Consider the following 22,786-nt stretch of genomic DNA (forward strand, 5'->3'; position numbering starts at 1 on the left):
TGTTAAAAAGCAAAGCAAAAAATGCAACAAAAAAAAATTATGTGGAAAAATTTAAAATTTGGTATAAAAGTTAAATTTGAGAAGAAAAAAAATTCTTTAAAGAGTTTTACAGATCAACAATTTTGAAAACATAAGGAGAAACACAAAAGATTATTCCAAAACTTTATAAAATGAATTAAAATGCAAGTTTGGTTTAATGAAAAATTACATCTCTTATTTGAATTTAATCGTAAAATTAGATTGCTATAATAAAAATCAAAGTTAAAGCAAAGAGCTAGAAATATGGGTGTTGTTAACTTTAAAAGAAAGCATGAGAAAGAGTTTGAGATTTGGAGACAAGTGAAAGCCCAAAATTACTAATATTTGAAACATTATTACAATTGTTATGTTGTATTTGAAAGGCTCTTAAATGGTTAATGTTTGCTCACTTTTTTTTAATCAAAAATTATATGAAACACATAACATAACTAGTAAGAGAAATTTTATAGGTGTTTTTCAACTCAATGTAAACAAACTTTGAAATAAAAATAAGCCAAAAGTAAGATTTCAAAATTGAAAATAAAGAGGTTAAGTACTAATTCAAAGTGCTAAAAGATTTAAATTTTTTGACTGGTCAATATTTTTAACGAAATTATTTTTAAACATAAACAAATTCAAAACAAATGTAGTTTAAGGATTTATTTAAAAATTAAAAATGTTAAAATCTATATAATTGAACAATAATAAAATTATATTTTACATAGGAAAAGATGAAAACTAGCTATAACTTTGAATGTACAGTATTAAAAAATTCTGCTTTTCAAATAAAAAATATTATACATTATCACACATTTTGTCTGTTAAATTTGCAAGAAAAATGAAATTGTTCTTTTAGCACATAGGAACAGTTCACTTGTTATTAACTGATATAACATAAAAAGATAAAAATCGTTAAACATAAAAACAACTTGTAAAAGAACATATCTATTTATTAAGCCACTTTTAAACTACATCCAAACCAAATTTTAACGTTTAAAACCAAAATCAAGTCTAGTTCCAAACTGAACCAAATTACTAATAATATAACTCAAAAGGTGATTCAGAACAACTGAAAATAAAACAAATTGTAAAAGAATACATTCATTTAATAAGCCACTTTTAAACTACATCCAAACCAAATTTTAACCTATAAAACCTAAACAAATTCTTGTTCTGTCAAAAAAATAAATGAATAAAAACACTTTTCATGCGTGATACAGGATTGTTTTTCTTATTAATCTTGTTTGTTTTTTTCCAGCCTCGCTAAATCTTATTCTTAAAGTTGTAAAGAAATTATTATGGTGTGTACAAAAAAGATGACAAAATTTCAAGCCCAACTCTTAGGTAATTGAGGAATCTACAAGTAATATTTTCAACATAACACAATATAAAATACAGTAGAGCACCAATTATTCGATTACCGGTTTACCAGGTTGTCCAATTATCTGCATCATTAAAGGACCATGCACTTTTCCCACCTTCTTAAAAAAAATTATAATAATAATCCCAAAAGTGCTTTTTTATTTTTAGAACATCTGAAAGGGGCCGAAAGAAAGGCATATTTCATCCCTCGGTGAACTTTAAAAAAAAAAAATTCACATTCTTTTCGCCCTGAGTCAATGTGGATGGCAAGTAGTTTTTAATAAGGGAACATGTTTCTAGTAAATTAAACATTTAAACACGCCATTTGTAATATGCTATAATAGGCATTACTACAATTGCTACTTAGCCTGAAAAATGTGCAAAGGAAAGTTACTTAAAAACATTTTCATAGCCATTTTTTAAAGTAGTCCAATGATCCGCATTTTCTATCTGCTTTCTTCCAGATTGGTCTGGATAAGTGGCACTCTACTGTATTTGAAAAGTTTAGTAATGAAAGTTTTTCACATACTGGTCGTTTTGGATAGCGCTCATCACAAACAAATAAACGGTAATATGTAGAGATCACATGCTGGAAAGGACTCACAGCACAGCTTTTGCAGCTTATAAATTTTTCATGGGCATAACATGAAGCAAAATCAGAGGACAGTAGTACAGAACTTTGGTTACTCTGAAGGAAAGACAGGAAAATAAAATAATTAAGCAAGAAAAATGAAACAAAACAATAAAAATCAAATACAGTGAATTCGCGATAACTCGAATCTGATAGGACTGACGAAAAACTTCGACATATCGGAAGTTCGACTTACCGTTAGTTTCGGTTTTGGACTTTCAAAATATTGTCGGATTATTTAATTAATGCTTATTAATTACAAATCTTCTAAGTGCTTATAATATTTACGATAATTTTTCTGACAAGCAATTTACAATAAGACTGTTTGAAGCACTTTATGATACCCTGGTCCATCGACTGTAACTTTGCTGTTGTGTTTGGCGGGAGAAACTGCAAGTTTACTGCTTTCAAATTAGGTAGATCACTATGCGCTGTGCATTTATCCATAAAGAGTATCACTTTTCTTTTTTTAGCGAAGAATTTCCGATCCAATTTTCTTACATAGTCTTCAAATAATACTGACGTCATCCAAAACTTTTTGTTAGACTTGTAATCCAAAGGATACGTTTTTACATTCTTGAAACATCGGGGATTTCGGTATTTTCCGATAACAAGTAAGGGCAATTTCTCTGTCCCAGACGCATTTCCTTCAACTAGGACAGTCAAACGTTCGTTTCTCATCTTACCCCCTGAGCAGTTTTCATCCTTAAACATCATAATCTTATTTGGAAGACATTTAAAAAATAAACCCATTTCATCAATATTGAAAACATCATTTTCACTGAAGTAAATTTGGTAACGTTTCATTTAACCACTGTTCACATAGTTCAAGAGGGACAGCTTTAGCTTCTCCATGAAGAGTACGAAAGACATTGTGTGCGTGTTGCAAAGGAAGGGGCAAGATATCAGCTCCTAGGTATTTTTTCTTGCTTTAAAAGATCCAAACAAAATCGAGTTAAAGAGAGTAAAATTCGAGTAATCGAGAATAATTAACATGAAATTGAAGATAAAAGGGTCGGGACCTCATAAAAAAATCGAGTTATAGTAATATTCGAGTTATCGTACTTCGAATTATAGCGAATTGACTGTATATAATAAAAATTGCACTGGGGAACAAATTTCTTTTCTGTTAAAGAGATTTTCTGACAGATCGCTGACTTCAAATTAGCAACTGGATACAATATTTTAAAATGACATTTACAGTCTATTTTTATACATATAACAGGAGGTCGCGTAAAGGTTGCGATAAACTTCTAGGAGAACTAAGGCACATCACTAGGATTAAAATTGCATAGCAACTCATGCTCGGAAATGTCGTTACGCGCCTCCAGTTTGCTCTCTTACTATCATCAACTGTTTCTCAACTGATCATAATAGATGAGCGCCCCTAGTCATGAACATTGGCATTTCCAGGCATGGGTTTCTTTGCAATTTTAATAGTCTTAATGATGAGTCCAGATTCCTCGAGAAGTTTACTGTAATAATTATGTGACCTCTTGTTATATCTAACGCTTTAAAACTTGTATATCTCAAGGAAAAAAAATAGACTATAAATATCATTTTTAAAAAATCTTTAGCTTTAGGAGCAACATTAATTTCGGATTTGGGTAAAATCCTAGAATAGCCCACTTTTTGAAATCTCGCCAAGTTAGCGATTATTATTGAAATCAACGCTGTTTTTTGATTATTAAAAAAAAAGAAACAATTTAACTTATTTTCAAACGGTAACACACAAAAATATTAAAAAATGAAAATAAAAGAATTCATATTGTATCAATTCTATATTCTCTCATCTCTTAAAACATATTTTTTTTTAAATTTATTTTAAAATAATTTTGGTTGCAAACAACAGCAACTCAAATAGCCATTGAGTGTTCTGCAACTAATCAGGGTTGTCAGTTGTAAGATTGTCAAGAGTTTTCTCTTTAGCAATAGTTTATTAGAGGGAAACTAATTAACCTGCTAAGATTCAGTGTCCAACATATAATGGACAATATTTCGTTGTTCTGTTTATTCATTTAATTTTTTTGCGAAGTGATTTTTGAAGTAAAAATAGAATTAGTATTTATTAAGGTTGAACTTGGTTATTAGACTGAAATATAGAAGTTCAGGCAGAACACAAGAATTTATTAAATTTGAAATATGACAGAAAAATAACATATTTTTCGTTTTTTTTCTTTCTTTAAAAAAAAAAAAAAAGTCAGTGCATGTTCATGCCAATCTACAAATTTTTGTTCTTGACAGTATTACTCTCATTGGTCAGATTCTTTGATCACAATGAACAATTATTTGAATTGTAATATATTTTACCAAGGTAACCTTTTCGAAAGTTTTATAGCACTTTATTTAGTTATTTGAATCTTGTGGATTTTGTTTTGGCATCAAAATGAGAAGAAATGTACTATAAAAATATCATACAACATGTAAAAAATTTTAAATAAAAATTATAATTTTTATATTTAATAATTAAAAACAATGTAAAAATTAAAAAACTTTTTATTGCATTTATAAGTTCTAAACCTTCTATGTTTTTAAAGTTTTTTTAAACTTGGAATCATAGGCTACACTTTCCATTTGTCAATTTAGCCTTGCTCTGATACTTCCCATTGCTATTTGTACTAATGCAACAAAGCCTGGACGTATCAAAACACCATCATTGATGTGGAAAAACTGTTGACATTTAAACTCGTTATATCTGGCATCTGAAGTATAGTGCAAAATTAATGGTCGCCATCAGCCAAAGGACGACTAAATACAATACATGGCTATTAAGAAAATTATCTGCCAGGCGCCACTTTTTTTTGTTAAAAATGTACCAAATAAGCATTCTATTTTTAAAAAAAAATAAATATAGTATTATTATGTATAGTTCATAATACTTTGTAAATTACTTTACTTCATACTTGCTTCTTAAAATTATTCCTTATTTTAGAAATGAGCCATGTGATATTTACTAGATTTTAAGAAATGCTTAAAAAATTCAAATGTCATATAATATTAAAATTATTTTTTATCGTTAAAAATTTTAAATATTTGAAAAAGTGGTCATAATAATGCCACAGGTGAAAAATGAAATTTCATAATTTTGCTGAATAAAATGAGGATATATTCTTTTGATGAAACAACGAAAACTAACATGCTGGTCTTTTGAGCAGTAAAAATAGAAAATTGTTTTGCCTAAAAAAATTTTTTTTTACGCATTTTATGTTTTATAATTATTTATTTTGGATAGACTAAAAACATGTTTTGATTTTTTTACCCCTTTGGTACAGTATTTTAATTAAAAACATATTTTTATATTACTTAGATCAAAATAAGTGAAAAATATTATATTTAGCATTTTAATAATTCACGTTTATAAAATAAGGTAAGAAACACTGGTGTCTTTGTCTGCATTAAAGGTAATTTTCCCAATATGGACAATTTCCAAACAATAATTTTTAAAATTTGCATTTTAATATAAGAGAAACAGATGATCATCACTGAAATTTTTTTAATTCAAAAAATCAGGCACGGATAGGCTGGTTGGTTAAGCATTGTTCTCATGTTCAACAGAACGGGAATTCAAATCCAGCCTGCCGAAGAATCCCTTGGTATTAAATGGTGTCAGTAACACGTTAAATCTGCCAGAGTCACAAAGTCCTCCAAGTTCTCATAACAATGCAATACCGCATACTGATCTAAGTGTTCTAGTCTTCTGGATAGGGTTCAAAATTACAAGGTAACCGAAAAGTCAAAATTTAAGTCGGCTGTTCAATGACAGTTGTAAAAAATTTAAAAAATTTTACAAAATCATGTATTAAGACATTTTTGAATATGAAGGACTATTTTTTTTCTTTTTTTAGATTTTATATTTTAGTACAAATATCATTCTGATAATCTAACAGATTGTTTTTTGTAATTAAAAAACACGGTATTTCTATTTTCACTATTTTTTCAATATATATATAGATATATATATGTTGTTAATATGCAAATAAAATCTTATTTTTCTCAGTTAAGTTGCGCAATGTAATACAACAACTTCCCGATAGAGGATATCGATATATATTTATTGAAGAAGCTAACTGGTTGTTGGTTGATTCAGATGTATAGCACTGTGCATGTAAAATATTGTTTCTGCATATTATGTTTTAATATATACTTTATTTGCCGGCATTGGCCTCTGTGTTATTCAACCAAATAACAATATAAAAGAGACACCTGTGCTAAAGGGTTAAGGAGTGAACTAAGATATTGATAATTTAGAAACTTCACCTTAAAACAATTTTTTTAGCATTCGAATCTATTTGTTTGACTATTAATTAAATGATTCAAAACTTTAAATGTCCCTTTCTAAATTTGAAATAAAAATGAGTAAATTATATTAAAATTTTATGATAAAGTTGAATTTTAAAAATACAAACCTCTAAGCGCATATCAAATGAATACAAATATTGTTCATTTAAACACAGAATTGACTGAGGGTGAGATCCAAAACTGCATTGTGCTAAATTAATTTTACCAAATGGAAACTGGTATTCATGCTTGTATAAAGACCATTGACACTCACTGAAAAATAGATTTAAAACTTATCAATTTCCAATATTCAAGTAATAATATATTATAATATAGGCCTTGATTACTATTCAAATTTACTTATAATTTTTATTGAAAGTGATTATAATTTTTATTAAGAGAGTGAAAAGCGAAGAAATTCTTTTTTACTTTTCTTCTGTGTTTCTAAACTCTAGATTTCCTTCCTCATGTATGACAATAAAATCAGATGGGCAGTAAGGACTAAAAAAAAAAAAAAGAAGAAATTAATTTAAAAATTTAATTCTAAAATATATTGAATGCATACATCAAGTGATTTATACATGTTTTAAAGACATGATTAAACATAAGTTACCACAAAATTATACAGAGTGCTGTTAATAAGAATTTATTAGAAAATTTATCACAAACTTCTACAGAATTCAAAGAGGTAACATTAAACTACATAAAATTTCTACAGGCTAAAACAATGCAGACAGAAGCAGTTTTATTCAGGGTTGCAAGAAACCCACCTGCCCAATAAAACCCGCCCGGGTTTTACTGGGTATAACCCACTCTGAAAAACCCGGTAAAACCCACCCTAAAGTGTGTTTTACTGGGTTTTTCTAAGATTGATTTCTTTTTTCATCCCCTGTTATATGAAAGAGCTATTCTATTGAAATATATATGAAATCTAGCCTTAAAAAAATTAACCTACAGTGAAGAAACTAATTGTGTTGGAGACTGGAGAGTCACCTTGCTGGCTAGATTTGACTGTATGGCCATTGATTCGCTTTATATGCAAATAAAAAAATTTCCCCTAACATTTTTTAAGATTAAAATATAAATAAAAAGTAATCCTGTGTTAAAATAAGTTTCAAATGTGTGACGTATGTGAGTACATATAACATTTTGTATCATGATATATGAAGAAACTTTTTTCAGACTTTCACATCAATTTATTTGTATTAATTATCTATATGAAGTCAATTTATAAATTAAACTTAATTATTAATTATAAATAAGTTTTTTTTAAATAAGGTACTTATCCCTGCCCTCTCTTTTGAAAACCCTCTCATAAAAACATGAAAAGCCCAATAGAACCCAGAAAAGCCCAATAAAACCCACCCGGGTTGGGTTTTTCTACAAAACCCCGGGTTTTTTACAACCCTGGTTTTATTATTAATTATGATTAGATGAAAAATTATCAATAAAAGAGTTAATAAAGTTAATGTCGCAAAAATTGATGCAATGAAGGTACAAATAAAAAAAAATAATTTTCGATAGACTATTTTCTTTTTTACCATATTGATATGTTCAAGATACTTTTTGTGATTTTTTCTCAAAGCATCAATTCACTTGGATACAGAAAGCATAAAAAACTATTTATTAAATAATTCCTTTATGGTGATTTTTTTATTTTTTCGATACATTTGTGGTTATGAACTTTCTCAAACCACCGACTCTTTATATTGACAAGTTCCTTTTCTGCCATTTTGATACATAAAGCATCAATGACTCTTTATTGACTAGTTCTTTTCCTGCCATTTTGATACATAAAGCATCAATGACTCTTTATTGCAAGTTCCCTTTTTACATTTTTGATACATAAAGCATGAATGACTCTTTATTGACTAGTTCCCTTTTAGCATTTTTGATACATAAAGCATCAATGACTCTTTATTGACTAGTTCCTTTTTTCCATTTTTGATACATAAAGCATCAATGACCCTTTATTGACAGATTCTTCTCTGCCATTTTGGTATACTCAAAATACTTTCGTGGTTATGAACTTTCTCAAAGCATTAATGTGAGGAGAAACTAATGTGAATTAAACTAACATGAATTAAACTAACATGAGCCATCGAATAATGAAATGAAACTAAATTGCCAAAATAAACTATTTATTAAAAACTTTAAAACAAAAACATACCCAGAACATACTTGAACTTCTAAAATAGCTGGGAAAAGGAATTCAACGATTGAATTCTAAGGTAAACACGCAATCGCTAATCCAGCTGACAAGCACACAAAATATTCCAGTTAGCAAGAGTTTCAGAGCGCATGTCTTACAAAGCAACAAATAATAAATAAAAAAAATATTTCATCTACGTTATTGTTCAATTATTGTTAAATTATTCATCTACGGCAGAACAATCAATAATATTGATTAGGATACGTAAAACATCAATAACTCGATTGACTAGTTCCGCTTTTGCCATTTTGATAAGTTTATGATCCTTTTGTGGTTATTTTCTTTTACAAAGCATCAATGCAATGGAAATACATAAACATCAGTTACTTTTTTATTGGCTAATTTCTTTCTTTGCCCTTTTGATAAGTTCAAGATACTTTAGCGGCCATTGTCTTTGTCAATAAAGAAGTATTTATAAAAACAAACTTTCAATAAAAATCAATAATTTCATTAAAATTTCGTAAAAACGGTACCTGGTTTACAAGATCAAACACGGAACTTTACAAAGCATATAAAGAACCTGATGTCATTAAATTTATCAAAATTCAAAGAATTAAATGGGCAGGCCACATTATAAGAATGGAGGATAGCAGGACAATCAAAAAAGTTTTCTGTGCCAGGCCAACAGGTACAAGAAAAAGAGGATGACCAAATCTAAGATTTTTAAACTGCCTTGAAAAGGACCTACAAATTTTAAAGATAATTAACTGGAGAACCTTGGCTAAGGGAAGAATGTCTTGGTATAGGCTTGTTGAGAAGGCCAAGGCCCATCCTGGGCTGTCGTGCCAATGAGAAGAAGAATTTCATTAAAATAAAAAAGAGAGTGAAACGTTTCAGTATAATGAATACTTTTCTTACCTAGAAGAAATACTCCCTAATTTTTGTCCCTCAATAATTCTTGAAACTTTAATATCATGAAGATCATTAAAATCTACAAAATGACAAGACTTTTTTTGACGTACAAAGCAATAACCTGAAATAAAAAATCTTATTAATAAAGTACAGAAAAAGAATTTTTATTAATAAAATTTAGAAAATAAAGTTGAAAATTTATTAAAAAGATCTAAAAAAAAAAAATGCAAAGCATACTTGCCAACATTATAATCTGCATGATCTTATAATTCAGAGATAGTGTTTTACTCGCCATAGTGTTATACTGAAAATGTTATTCGAGAACATTTTTACACAAAATTAAGAACTATCTGTTACTAAATTGTAAAATACACTAGTCAATTTTGTATAGATTTTTTAAAAATTTTTTAGTTTGAAACCGATAACAGAAAACACATTTTTAAATCTTGACCAACTATTGTATTATACAATAATACGACACTAATAGGTAGATTGAGCATCTAAATTCGGCACTGCAAGCAGCAATACCTTGACTTCTCTGGCTTGTGCGTCGGAGCAAGACACAACTACAGGTTGAAGTTACGCACCTATATTGTTGCCGTCATTAGTAGCTACAGCATATACAGTACCCGCCGCTAATAAAATCACCGGATAATAAAATCAGCCGCTTTATAAAATCAAATTGGCAAGAACCGAATCGTTACAATATTAATATATGTTAAAAACATCCTTTAATAAAATCAATGCTGCCGCTTTTTAAAATCAAAATTTTGACTACATAATAAATCAAAAGTGCAATATTTCAGTTTTTTTTGTTCTTATTTATAAAATTTTATTTTTTCGAAGTTTATAGATTTTTTTAGAAGAAGCAACAGTTACTCACAAACCTGTGAAACAAGTGTGGTTAGCACTTTCCTGTGATATACATAGTGTAAGAGTTAAGGAAAAATGTGGGTGGTAAGCGGCGAGTTCATAGAAATCAATTTATCAATGTCAATTCCTTGACTTGAATGAAGTTTGGAGAAACCTATCTCACTCAACAGGGGGTCGAAGGGTTTGAATTCTTATCTTACTTTTTATTGAATGAACTATAGAAGGGAGAGAAGTTTCTTTTGTTATCTATCTTAACAGAAAACATAAATAGATTTCCAAAAACACTCTGTGCGCATGTTCCATATTATTTAAGCTATCTGAGTAAATTATAGTTAGAGTTAGAGCACATATTATTTTTAAGTTCGTTTGGTGTTAAATTTTATCAGCATGTCGAAAAGGAAGGATTTGAGTCTTAAAGATAAATTCGAAGTGTTGCAAAACTATAATAAGCTTCCTAAAAGTAGTCAATGTGAAGCTTCAAATAAATTGGGTATTACCCAAACTGCTCTTTTCAACATTCTGAAACAAAGGATTAATATTTCCGAGGAAATAAAAAAGAATGGAAATCTGTAAAGAAAGCATAAGCGTGAAGGAAAATCGGAGGAACTTTGCTAACTTATTTGGTGATTCTGATTTAAAAGCTACAGATGGGTGGCTAACCCGGTGGAACGAAGCCAACAACATTGTCTATTGTAAATTGCATGGTGAAAAGCAAGATGCTGATTTTAGCTCTGCCGCTGATTGGGTAAACGACGTGTGGCCAACACTCATCAAAGACTATGAACCAGAGCAAATTTTCAACACAGATGAAACAGGATTATTTTTCCGAGCACTTTCTGAACACACACTGCTGTTTAAAAATGAATCGACTGGTGGATGTAAAAAAATAAAGGAAAGACTAACCGTGTTGCTAACATGCAACATGACAGGAACTGTGAGAGAAAAAAAACCTTTAGTGATAGGAAAGAGTTTAAAACCTCAATGTTTTAAAGGAGTAAAACACCTGCCCACCAGTTATGCCAACAGCTATAACACATGGATGACATCCAGCATCTTCACAAAGTTTCTTCTTGAATGGGACAAGGAGCTGAAAAATGAAAAGGTCGTCTATCTTTTAGACAATTGTTCTGCGCACCCAGCTGATGAGGACTTATGTTTGAAAAATTTTAATTAGTGTTTTTGCCACCCAACACTACAGCTATTATTCAACCCCTTGATCAGGGAATCATAAGATCATTCAAGTTTCATTACAGAAAAATGTTTGTTCAAAAAATCATTAGTGACATAGACTGTGACAGTTCTTCTGAACTCTTAACTGCAAACAAACTATCGAAATCCCTTACCATTTTGGAATCAATGCATTTGATTCGTAACTAATGGGACATTGTTTCAACCCAAACAATATCAAATTGCTTTAAAAAGTGTGGATTAAGCACTGGCGATGGAGCTGATAACTGTTCCGAAGAAATGCTCAGCAATAAAGAAAATGAAATGGACGAGAATTTTTCATGTTATGTAGATATTGACGATAACCTACAAACATCAGGAGAAAAATCTGATTCTGAAATTGTTACTGACATCAAAAATTGCAAAGTTATTTCCAATCATGAAATGGAGGAATCAGACTCAGAAGATGAAATAAACTTATCAGTGCCATCTTCAACGGAAGTCAGAAAAGCATTTAATGTATTGCGGCAAGCTTTAGAACAAAGAGGAGGAAATATCGAAAACTATAAAAACTTCTATAAACTCTCAAATGATGCTGAAAAGTAATTTTAAATACTGTAACTCAAGCAATCATTGATCGTTTTTTTTTTTTTGCATAAGTTTAGTAAATTTTATCTTATGTAGGTTTTTACTTTATTAAAATAATCAAATTAGTTAAATAAAGCATTAATGTTGTCATTATTTTAGCTTTCAAAGCGTGTGCATTTAGAATATATCGTAAAAATGTGATTTTTTCTCTCTCCAAATGTTCAATCGCCTCTTAATAAAATCAAAAGAGCATAAAACGAAAGTGTTTTAAATAAACGACGGGCACTGTATTTGTTTCTGAAGAGATTCAACAATAGAAGCATTTTTAACGTCTGCTATTTTTGATACAATAGCAGCAGTTTTTGTTCATCCTACATCATATTTCTTTACCTCCTTATTTCCAGATGCAAAAGACTTGCTAACGTTAACGTATGATAATTTATATTGCTTTTACCGCCATGTGCAATTTTAAAATCTAGCTCACAAAAACGCACAATGCTGCGATTTGTTGGACTTAATTACGCAAGGAAAGCTTTTAGAATAAGATTCATAAAATATTATTGTAAACTTGAAGGAGGCATTGTTCCAAATACCTTTAGGGTACTGAGAGAGTTAATTTTGGCATTTAATTTGGCCTCTCTCTCAATAGAAAAGGTTTGCTTTATGGCTTCCGAGGCCAGTACCCCAGGAAGACGCTGGCTTAGGTGGTCATATTTTTATTTTCTCCATTTTCTTTATTGCTATATCGATGAATTTCAAGTTGCATTTTTACCATGCAGATGATAGAATATCGACAAGAAAAATAGAGCTACAACATTAAAAGCATTTTTGCACGAAAAAGGTGGAGAAAAATTACTGTAAAAATGTAATCTTAAATAAGATTACAATTGGAAAAATTTTTGTTCAATTTTACTGGAAATGGGGACTTATAAATTATTATTTAGATCTTACAAGTGAGAAATTATTAGCTTTCCTTAAAAAAAGAATCGCTTTACTGTTCGAATTATTTTGGATTTTTTATGGGTGAAAAAAAACTATATTAAACAACAGTCTCTGACACATTGTGGAAATATTTCATTTACTTAATTTTAAGAGATAAAATCTTCGCAAGTTGCATTAATGGAACTAGTATTTAGCCACAGAATAATCGGCAATAGATAGTTTAAGTAATGAGAATATAAAATTATTTTACCATCAACAGAACATGAAATTTGTAATATATAACCATGATGAAGCTTAGGAGAATTTTCTTCTAAGGAAACAGCCTGGAAATGCTTATTAAGTACATCAGCTTCATCTAATGTGGTAATACCTGGAAAGTAATCTTTATTACAAATAAATAAAATTTAGGACAAAGATGAAAAATAATATTAAATTTCTTTACTTTAAAAAATATAAAACATTTAAAATTTACTAACTTCACAATTTGCAAACTTTTACAAACTGCAATATTTGGGTTGGATTTAACAGGTTTGCCACTTAAATCTGGAGAGAAAAAAATCCCTGTGTTTTCCCTGCATATATTATACACAATATATAAAGAGGAAACACAAAGTCACTGTGCAAATGCATGAGCTATATTAGGATAAATACTAGTTTTAATTGATCGAAAACTTAGAGAAATAAAGAACAGTTCAACCTACATAAAAAAATAATAATACAGCACATTTTAAGCACTCAAAATATATGTTTAAGTATTTTAAAAAAATATTATAATCATGTGCACTAACAAAAAGCTTTTTCTTCCCATTGTTGAAATTTCTTCATATATATATTAACAAAATGAAAAATAATTTTCAAAGAATTTACATCATCATGATAAAATGACTAGTTTCGGACAAAGAACTCTTTTCTTGATTATATTAGCCACCATAAAAACAATTTATGCACACTTTTAGATACATTCAATATTGAGTGGCTCATTCTATTTTTTAAATTAATTTACTTAATAATGTAAAAACATTTAATTCAAATTTATAATTAATTCAACTATTATTTAAAGAGGCTATTGAACCTATTTTTCAGATTTAAATAAAAGTTATTTATAAAAGCATATTCAATAAAACATTAACAAGATTAATATTATTGATCATACCGAATGATAGTTTACCGATGAAATTAACAAGAGAAATGAATAATTTTTTTTTTTTTTGCTATTAGGGAAAATAATAGGCTATGTTTAGTTGGTCCCTGTGATTAGCAAAAACTCAAGAGATTTTTTGGTTTGATTTCAGAGAGCAAAAAAGGAAGTCAGAAATTGAGAATGTCTTGCAAAATGCATCAGAGTTGCACATGAGAGTGCAAGAATCCTTCCCACTGAATCCAGCTCAGTACACACACATGTGGCTCAAGAAGTATTTCAACAAAGATGAAAAATGAGTGGTGGTCCAACGGTACGTCAAAATCCATTATGTTCGAAAATCAATTAAATTTTTTATATGTTAAATAGAACAATGTGAAACCCAAGCTTTTTGCATAATTTGTAGCAAAAATCGACATGGTAAAGAAAAAACATCTTATTTCAGAAAAGGGAAAATTAAGCACTTTTTAAGAACACCCAAGGAAAAAAGCTCCCTTAAGAGCTTTTAAAGAACGAAAATATAAAAACTAGCGTAAAAATACACCTTTGGAAAAAGTGTGGATAATCATATTACTCTAAATTAAAAAACTGTGAATATATATAATGGCGTTGCAGAGTGGAAGGATTAAAATCGGTCTTAGGCAGGGTAGAAGGGTACAACATTTATTTATTATTTATTAGACAGAAAACGCAGGGTTGCAGAGTGGAAGGATTAAAATCGGTCTTAGGCAGGGTAGAAGGGTACAACATTTATTTATTATTTATTAGACAGAAAACGCAGGGTTGCCACAGAACAAAAATGAACAAAATAGTTGCTTTTAGTAGCCTAAAGAATGAAAATAGTCATTAACATAAATATTTTGTTAATGACTTAATTGTCATATACCATCATCCATTCAGTCAAGTTGGTGGCAGATATGATAATTTTCATATAAATGTTTATATAATATATATATATATATATATAAATAGTTGCATTTTAGTCGCCTGTGGCAACCCTGAAAACATTTATCAAAGTGGTCACAAAATGTTGTGCTCTTCAATATAAGTTAGTAAACTCATAAAATGTTTCATTTTAGGGAATAATTGAAATCTTAGCAATTGTAATTGGTTTATCAAACAGCTTACGCTATTCCCACAAAGAGCAAAGGGGAAAATGTCTCACTTTTAATTAATGCATACTTGAGCTAAAAATAGATCAAAGGACAGGATGTGAGCTTAAAAGTGTGAGAGAGTGTTTTGTTTTGAATAATAAATTAAGAAAAGGATTTACAGAAAAGGAATAACATAAACAAGATTAATTGAAGCTTTTTATGTTACATATATATGAAAAAAATTTAACCAAGCCTGTTAAGCTTCTCTCCTCTTGGATGAAGCAAAACATGATGACCATCTTCCAAACTTGAAGTAGCCAAAGATCCACCAATGTATGATACATTAACATCCTAAAATAAAAGATAGTAATATCACAATGAATTTAAAACAATAAATAAAAATTAAAATTAAGTACAACACATCTATCTCATAAAACAGAATCAACAGTAGAATATCAACTAAAAGGTATGAATTGAAATAATAAGGAATAATTTATTGAATTATTTTTAAAAAGATGAAAATTTCTTTAATCAAAATTCCTAAACCAAATGTAAAATGCTAACACAGAACTTTTTATCAAAGCTCGCCAACTCTATAAAGTATGCAGAGTTAAAGAAAAAAATAAAAGAAAATCAGGGAGATTTACAAAATTTTTAAAATATAAAAATTAAGTTTAGTTTATTCTTCCCAGTTAAGTTAAGATCTTCTCTGTGTCGAAGAAAATGAGATTTTATTCACCACTTTTAATAACCTTAACAGTTTTTCAACAAATATGCAGGTTATATGCAAATATGCAGGAAGACACACTGAAACTATTGAAAAAAAAGAAAGTTTTTCAGCACAAATATACAAGCAACAACAAACGTGTTAATGATGCAAGAAAAAGCCTAATCGTTCAGGTAATTTATAAATAGATATAAGTAACTAAATTACATTTTAGAAATAACTAGTAGGGGAGAGTTGGATAAAACGGGATAGTCGGACAAAACGGGATATCTCGCCTAGGGACTAGACTATTGCAGCTATATAGCGGACGACGACAGAAACTTCTTATTTGACTGTGATTATATCATTTTCAGTGCGTACCGTCTCGAGATCACTAATTGATAGAAAGTTGTAGATCTCGGAACTTTTTTACTCCATTTTTTTGCCACTTTCCACAGTTACGTGTGTTGTTTTTCACATTGTACTGCCTATATATATAGGATTACAATTCCGGTGAGTATTACATTTAATGAAGCATTTATTAAAGAGTATTCTCATGTCTAGTCAATCTAATTTTTCTTTCACGTTTAGGCAGCAGCCATGTTCGCTTTGAAAAGTGTCTGAGTCTGACAAAACGGGATACTTATGAGTTGGATAAAACGGGATAGAGTTTTTTTTTATATCCTGTTTTATTAACCTGTTTATTTGTTGGCCAAATACTTTTACTATATTATTATTACTATATTGAAAGAAAGGTAAAAAAGGCTCGTACAAATACATTGACCACTGGATTGGCAGCAGAGAAAAAGCTGGACAAATAAGAGACAGTATTCAATGCTGAACAAGAAAAAACGCGTGAGCATGTACTAGCTTTAGAAGAGAGATTATTTGGTATAATTCTAACGGGCATACGAATGCCAGCATTTGAGTGAGCTGAGAGAAACAATATTAAGCATAATTTTAACACAGGGAAAAAAATAGCCTTCCCCCCACATACAACTCATCGCCTTCAGTTTCATGGCTCCACTGAGAGCGTATTATGAACAAGAAGTTCGAAAGTGGCTGTTCAACCATCCAGGTAGGCGCATTATAATTTACGAGGTTACAAAACTGTTCAACGCAGCCTACTCACGGGTAGCCATTGCAGAAACTACCATTAAAGGGTTTAGTAAAACTGGTATAAGTCCTTACAATCCTGACGTCTTCCCAGATCACCTGTTTGCATTGTCTGTCACCACTGATTTAACAGCAAGAACTTCTAGGCATTGAACACCAGGCTGATGTGTGCAGTTTTAGGATTATTACTCTCTTGTTATCGACCTAAGCTACCCTTTTCCATCCTTCCAAAGTGTGTTGTACATGTACCTCAAGTAAAAGGACAGTTCCCAGAAAAAATAACTGATAAGGGAAAGAAGAAAACTGTAGTAATAACATCTTCTCCATTTAAAAGTGAATTATAAATGGAAGGGAAAAAAAGGATGATTAAACTACAAGAATGAACCAAGAGAATTGAAGAAAGGACTGCTAAGAAATCCCTCTTAAGGGCACCAGACGCATCTCGACAGTGAAAATTATGGAATAAGTGTTCATTGTTGAAAACTCATAAAATCTTTAAAAACTTATGCAGCAACAGAATTTTTGTGTACTTAATTATAAAACAACAGTTTATATAAAAATGTTAGAAGCAATAAAATCCCATAAATGCAATTTTTAGAAATTTTGCTTTACAGTTTTCTGTCAATTAATTATGTTTTTAGTTAGTTTTACACAAAAAATTAAACATTGTAAACCCTATCCCGTTTTGTCCGACCCAGGTGTGCTAAAACGGGATATGTAAGAGTTTTGAAAATGATTTTTTTTCCTATTTCACAGTTATTAAAATTAGTTTAAAATATGTTTTTTCTGTGCTTCAATAAGTGATGTAGCTATAAAAAAAATAATGTGTAGTTCTCTTTAACAGATTTTCTGTAGTAAATAAAAACAATAATGGTATCCCGTTTTGTCCAACTTTCCCCTATATAAAAAAAAACAAAAAAACATTGAAGTGATATGTGATTTATTGTATAAACTTAATACATAGCAACCAACATGGACAAAAAAACAAACCAGCAGATTTTATGAAATAATATAAATATCACGATAACTGTTGCATAATATACTAAACATTTTACATAGAGGGAATTTTATTGTTGTAGCGATTCCCTTCTGGGAAATCTATTTTTAGACCAAACCCCCAAATTGTGCCTCTTCAGCCTACCCTGAGAGGCCGGGATTAAGGATATCCAGACCATTCCAGTGAGTATCCCCTCAGCGAGCGGTCGCACACAAACTTGTTACACTTGTTACTTGTTACGTTTTAATAAATTTATATTAAGTTTTAAATCGTCATCCTTGTTCTCACCACATATTGGAGTCCTCATTAATTAGTGATTAGAGGAAATAAATTTACACCTTGAAATCCTCTAAACTGGTGACCCGGAAAATAAACAAAATAAAAATCTACTGATCCAGAACAATGGGTGACGCTGCCGCCGTAGTGATCCCTCCCTTCATACGAGCTGACCCGGCCCTTTGGTTCTTCATGCTAGAATCAACCTTTGCCTTAGCATCTCCAAAGGCAATAACAGAAGCAAAAACGAAATACAACTACGTCGTCGCACATTTGCCACCTGATACTGCGACGATCGTGCGAGATGTAATCATGAATCCGGATATCACTGATCCATACATGGACTTAAAGTCTAAAATTATAGAAAGATGTGGGGAATCTAAAACAGAAGAAATCAGACGTCTACTGGCTGGAGAAAATCTTGGAGATCGGAAACCTACAGAGCTCTTGCGAGACATGAAACGAAGAGCGGAAAATCATAAAATTGAGGACGAACTGCTTTTCGAGTTATTTATTCAAGCGATGCCTCTCCCCGTCCAGACAATCATTGCTTCGATTTCGCCCTTGTCAACAGAAAAAGCTGCAGAAGTTGCTGATAGAATATTAGCGATCTCGAATCCTCTACACTCCCCACTTCCCTCAGTCCATTCATCCCAGAGGTCAACAGCCCCGCGGGACTCTCATCACCCCGTTCTCTCTCCTTCTTCTTCGGGGGAGGATGAAATTTCTCTCTCCCAGCTGTACAACGAAGTGAAAGCATTACGGAAGGAGGTGAACTTTCTTCGAAGCAGGAGCAGGTTTCGGTTTCGAAATGATACTCGAAGCTCTTCGCGCGCTCGCTCTTCCTCCACTGCATCTGGAAATAGTGCTACGAAGTTGTGCTTTTACCATCGTAAATTCCAGGTAAACGCACGCAAATGCGTGCCCCCTTGTGATTTTTCAAAAAATCAAGTGGTCAGGGAATAGCGGCGAGTAATTCCTTGTCTTCCGATCGATCTCGCCGCTTGTTTATAATGGATAAAAATTCGGGTCAATCATTTTTGATTGATTCCGGTAGTGATGCATCTCTAATAATGGCAACCAAAAAAGAAAAACAAAATCCTGTAATTCAAACGTTTCGTGCTGCCAATGGCACGTTAATTAACGTTTATGGACGTAAAAATTTAACACTTAATTTGGGTTTAAGGAGATCATTTTCATTTTCTTTTTATATTTGTGATATTTCATGTTCAATAATTGGAGCAGATTTTTTATATAATTTCAATTTAGCTCCTGATCTCCGAAATAAAAAATTAATTGATACTTATACAAATTTAAAAGTGCATGCTAAATTGTATAATTGTTCCATTTTTTCTGTGAAATCAGTTATTGAAAATAATATATATGGTAAACTATTGTTAAAATATCCCAATATTACTAAACTTCCTGATCCTAGTAAACCAGTTAAGCATAATACTGTACATTTTATTAACACAAAAGGTCCTCCAGTTGTAGCTAAACCGAGACGGCTAGCGCCGGATCGTCTTAAAAGTGCCAGGCATGAATTTCAATGCATGATAGAATTAGGTCATATGAGACCATCCAAAAGCCAATATGCTTCACCTTTGCATATGGTACCCAAAAAAGGCACTGTTCAATGGAGACCTGTCGGGGATTATCGTGCTCTTAATGCGCAAACAATAAAAGATAAATATCCAATCCCTCATATAACTGATTTCACAGCTGAATTACATGGTAAACGGGTGTATAGCCATATTGATCTTGTCAAAGCGTTTCATCAAATTCCAATTAATCCTGCGGATGTGCACAAAACTGCTATCTGCACACCATTCGGCTTGTACGAAAGTTTACGAATGCAATACGGTCTAACCAATGCATCGTCAACTTTTCAACGCTTTATTGATGAGATCATTAGGGACTTACCATTCGTTTACGCATTTATTGATGATTTATTAATTGCATCGAATAATGAGACAGAACATTTGCATCATTTAGACTTATTATTTGCAAAATTAGATGAATACGGTCTTTGCATTAATACTCAAAAATGTCAGTATGGTGTATCCACTCTTGAATTCTTAGGATTTAAATTGTCCTGTGCGGGTATCGAACCGCTACCTGATAGAGTAAAATGTATTCTTGATTTTGCCCAACCACAAACATTAACCCAATTGCGTCGCTATTTAGGACTGTTTAACTTCTATCGCAGATGTATTCCCAAAGCTGCTGATATTCTTGCACCTTTAATTAAATTTTTAGAGGGTATCAAAAACAAGAAAAAACATCCTCGTTCCAAAGCTACCGATACGGAGCATTTAAAATGGAATGATGATGCAAATAAATCATTCATTGCTTCAAAACAAGCTTTGGCTGAAGCAACCCTTCTTAGACACCCTATTCCAGGTGCCCAATTAAGCTTATGGGTAGATGCATCGAGTGTAGCTGTTGGTGGATCCCTCATGCAATTATCAGAAAAACAGTGGGAACCTATAGCCTTTTATTCAACGAAATTGAGCAAATCTCAAATTAATTGGTCTACATATGATCGGGAGTTATTGGCTATATATTCATCTATAAAGAAATTTAAGCATATGCTTGAAGGTAGAGTGTTTTCCATCTATACAGATCAAAAACCTCTAATATATGCCTTCAAACAGAAAGCCGATAAATGTTCGCCTCGGCAATTGCGCCATCTTGATTTTATTAGCCAATACTCAACCGATATACGTTTTATTAAAGGCGAACGCAATATAGTTGCTGATGCCCTGTCTAGAATCGAGATAAACACAATTTCTTGTGAACCACTAAATTATCAAAAATTAGCGGATGCACAACTCAAGGATTTAGAATTACAAAATATTCTTTCGCAATCAACACCAATTTTAAAGTTAGAAAAACACTATTTTCCCCTTGAAAATATTAATCTTTACTGTAATCTAGACACAGGCATTCCTAGACCATTTATTCCTGAATCATATCGCGATATTATATTTAACCATATACATAACCTTTCTCATCCTGGCATTTCTGTAACAACTAAAATGATTTCAAAAAGATTTGTTTGGCCTAATATGAATAAATTTATAAAAAACTCAGTAAAATCGTGCCAAAATTGTCAACGTGCTAAAATTCACAAACACACTAAATCTCCAATAGGTACTTTTGCCCTTCCAGATGCTCGATTTGCCCATATTCATCTCGATTTTATAGGTCCACTCCCAATTTCTGATAATTTTCAATATTGCATGACCATAACCGATCGTTTTACTAGATGGCCCGAAGTCATACCAACTAAGGATATGACGGCCAAAACAACATGTCAAGCATTAGTTAATGGGTGGATAACTCGGTTTGGCTGCCCATTAACAATCACAACTGATCAGGGTCGGAATTTTGAATCAAATTTATTTCGCGAACTTACAGACATGATAGGTGCACATAGGATTCATAGTACAAGCTATCATCCAATGTCAAATGGCATAATAGAGCGATTCCATAGGCATTTAAAAAGTGCTATCATGGCCCATAATACTCCTAGGTGGACAGAAATATTACCTGTCGTCCTACTGGGCATACGTTCAGCTGTTAAAGCTGATATTAATGCATCGTCAGCTGAACTGGTGTACGGCACTACTCTTCGCTTGCCATCTGACATTTTTAATTGTGCAAATGATTTGTCATCACCAACAGAAAATTATGTTGCACAGCTTAAACACACAATGAATAGTTTAAGTCCTATTTCACCTCAGTATCATGGCAAACAATCACTTTATATTCATCAGTCCTTACAAACTTGTTCGCATGTTTACTTAAGAATTGATTCTGTCAAACCACCTTTAACACCACCATACACCGGACCTCATCTGGTGATAGAAAGGTCTGATAAAACATTTGTAATTGAATTTAATGGAAAAAAGACAACAGTTTCTATAGACAGGCTTAAACCTGCATTCCAAATTTCAAATGTAATTCAACAAAATTCCACTCCATTAAGGATTACTCCGTTGTCAGAAACACAAGAGCAACAACCTACTCTCACCAGATCTGGTCGGCATGTACGGTTTCCCAAACATCTAACTGATGAATATGCCATTTAAAAATCTTCCTATTGTACATATATATAATTTTTCCAAGAATTTTTATGAAAACATTTATGCATTTATCTTATTCTTTTATATTTTATTTGTATATATTTATACATGTATTTCCATTATCAAAATGTCATAAAACTCAAAACATGTTATATATAGCATATAAATTGTAGATATGCAAATTTCTTGTATCGTGACAAAGTCACTGGGGGGATACTCTGTAGCGATTCCCTTCTGGGAAATCTATTTTTAGACCAAACCCCCAAATTGTGCCTCTTCAGCCTACCCTGAGAGGCCGGGATTAAGGATATCCAGACCATTCCAGTGAGTATCCCCTCAGCGAGCGGTCGCACACAAACTTGTTACACTTGTTACTTGTTACGTTTTAATAAATTTATATTAAGTTTTAAATCGTCATCCTTGTTCTCACCACATATTGGAGTCC

General features: G+C 31.2%; 2 protein-coding genes across 2 annotated transcripts in view; one reads left to right on the top strand and one right to left on the bottom strand.

The window, feature by feature from the left end:
• LOC107443175 (uncharacterized) overlaps positions 1-22,786 on the bottom strand; it is a 40,716-nt gene that overhangs the window by 10,471 nt on the left and 7,459 nt on the right. Inside the window, exons 5-10 of the mRNA XM_087168296.1 lie at positions 15,404-15,506; positions 13,174-13,293; positions 9,360-9,474; positions 6,719-6,790; positions 6,418-6,562; positions 1,910-2,068 (exon numbers count right to left, since the gene is read on the bottom strand). Coding sequence (XP_087024422.1) covers positions 1,910-2,068; positions 6,418-6,562; positions 6,719-6,790; positions 9,360-9,474; positions 13,174-13,293; positions 15,404-15,506 — 714 coding nt within the window. The remainder of the gene's footprint in view (positions 1-1,909; positions 2,069-6,417; positions 6,563-6,718; positions 6,791-9,359; positions 9,475-13,173; positions 13,294-15,403; positions 15,507-22,786) is intronic.
• On the top strand, positions 18,377-22,752 carry LOC147807332 (uncharacterized). The gene has a single exon (XM_087168295.1). It carries the CDS (start codon positions 18,377-18,379, stop codon positions 19,214-19,216), a length of 840 nt encoding a protein of 279 aa, XP_087024421.1. The 3' UTR covers positions 19,217-22,752.

This window comes from Parasteatoda tepidariorum, chromosome 7 (genome assembly GCF_982258835.1).
Source record: "Parasteatoda tepidariorum strain Cologne lab strain chromosome 7, Ptep-v5.0, whole genome shotgun sequence".
In the NCBI taxonomy this organism is placed as follows: Eukaryota; Metazoa; Arthropoda; class Arachnida; order Araneae; family Theridiidae; genus Parasteatoda; species Parasteatoda tepidariorum.

Bases quoted from the DNA above. Each gene is read 5' to 3' on its own strand.
- LOC147807332 (XM_087168295.1), top strand. From the start codon at position 18,377: ATGGGTGACGCTGCCGCCGTAGTGATCCCTCCCTTCATACGAGCTGAC.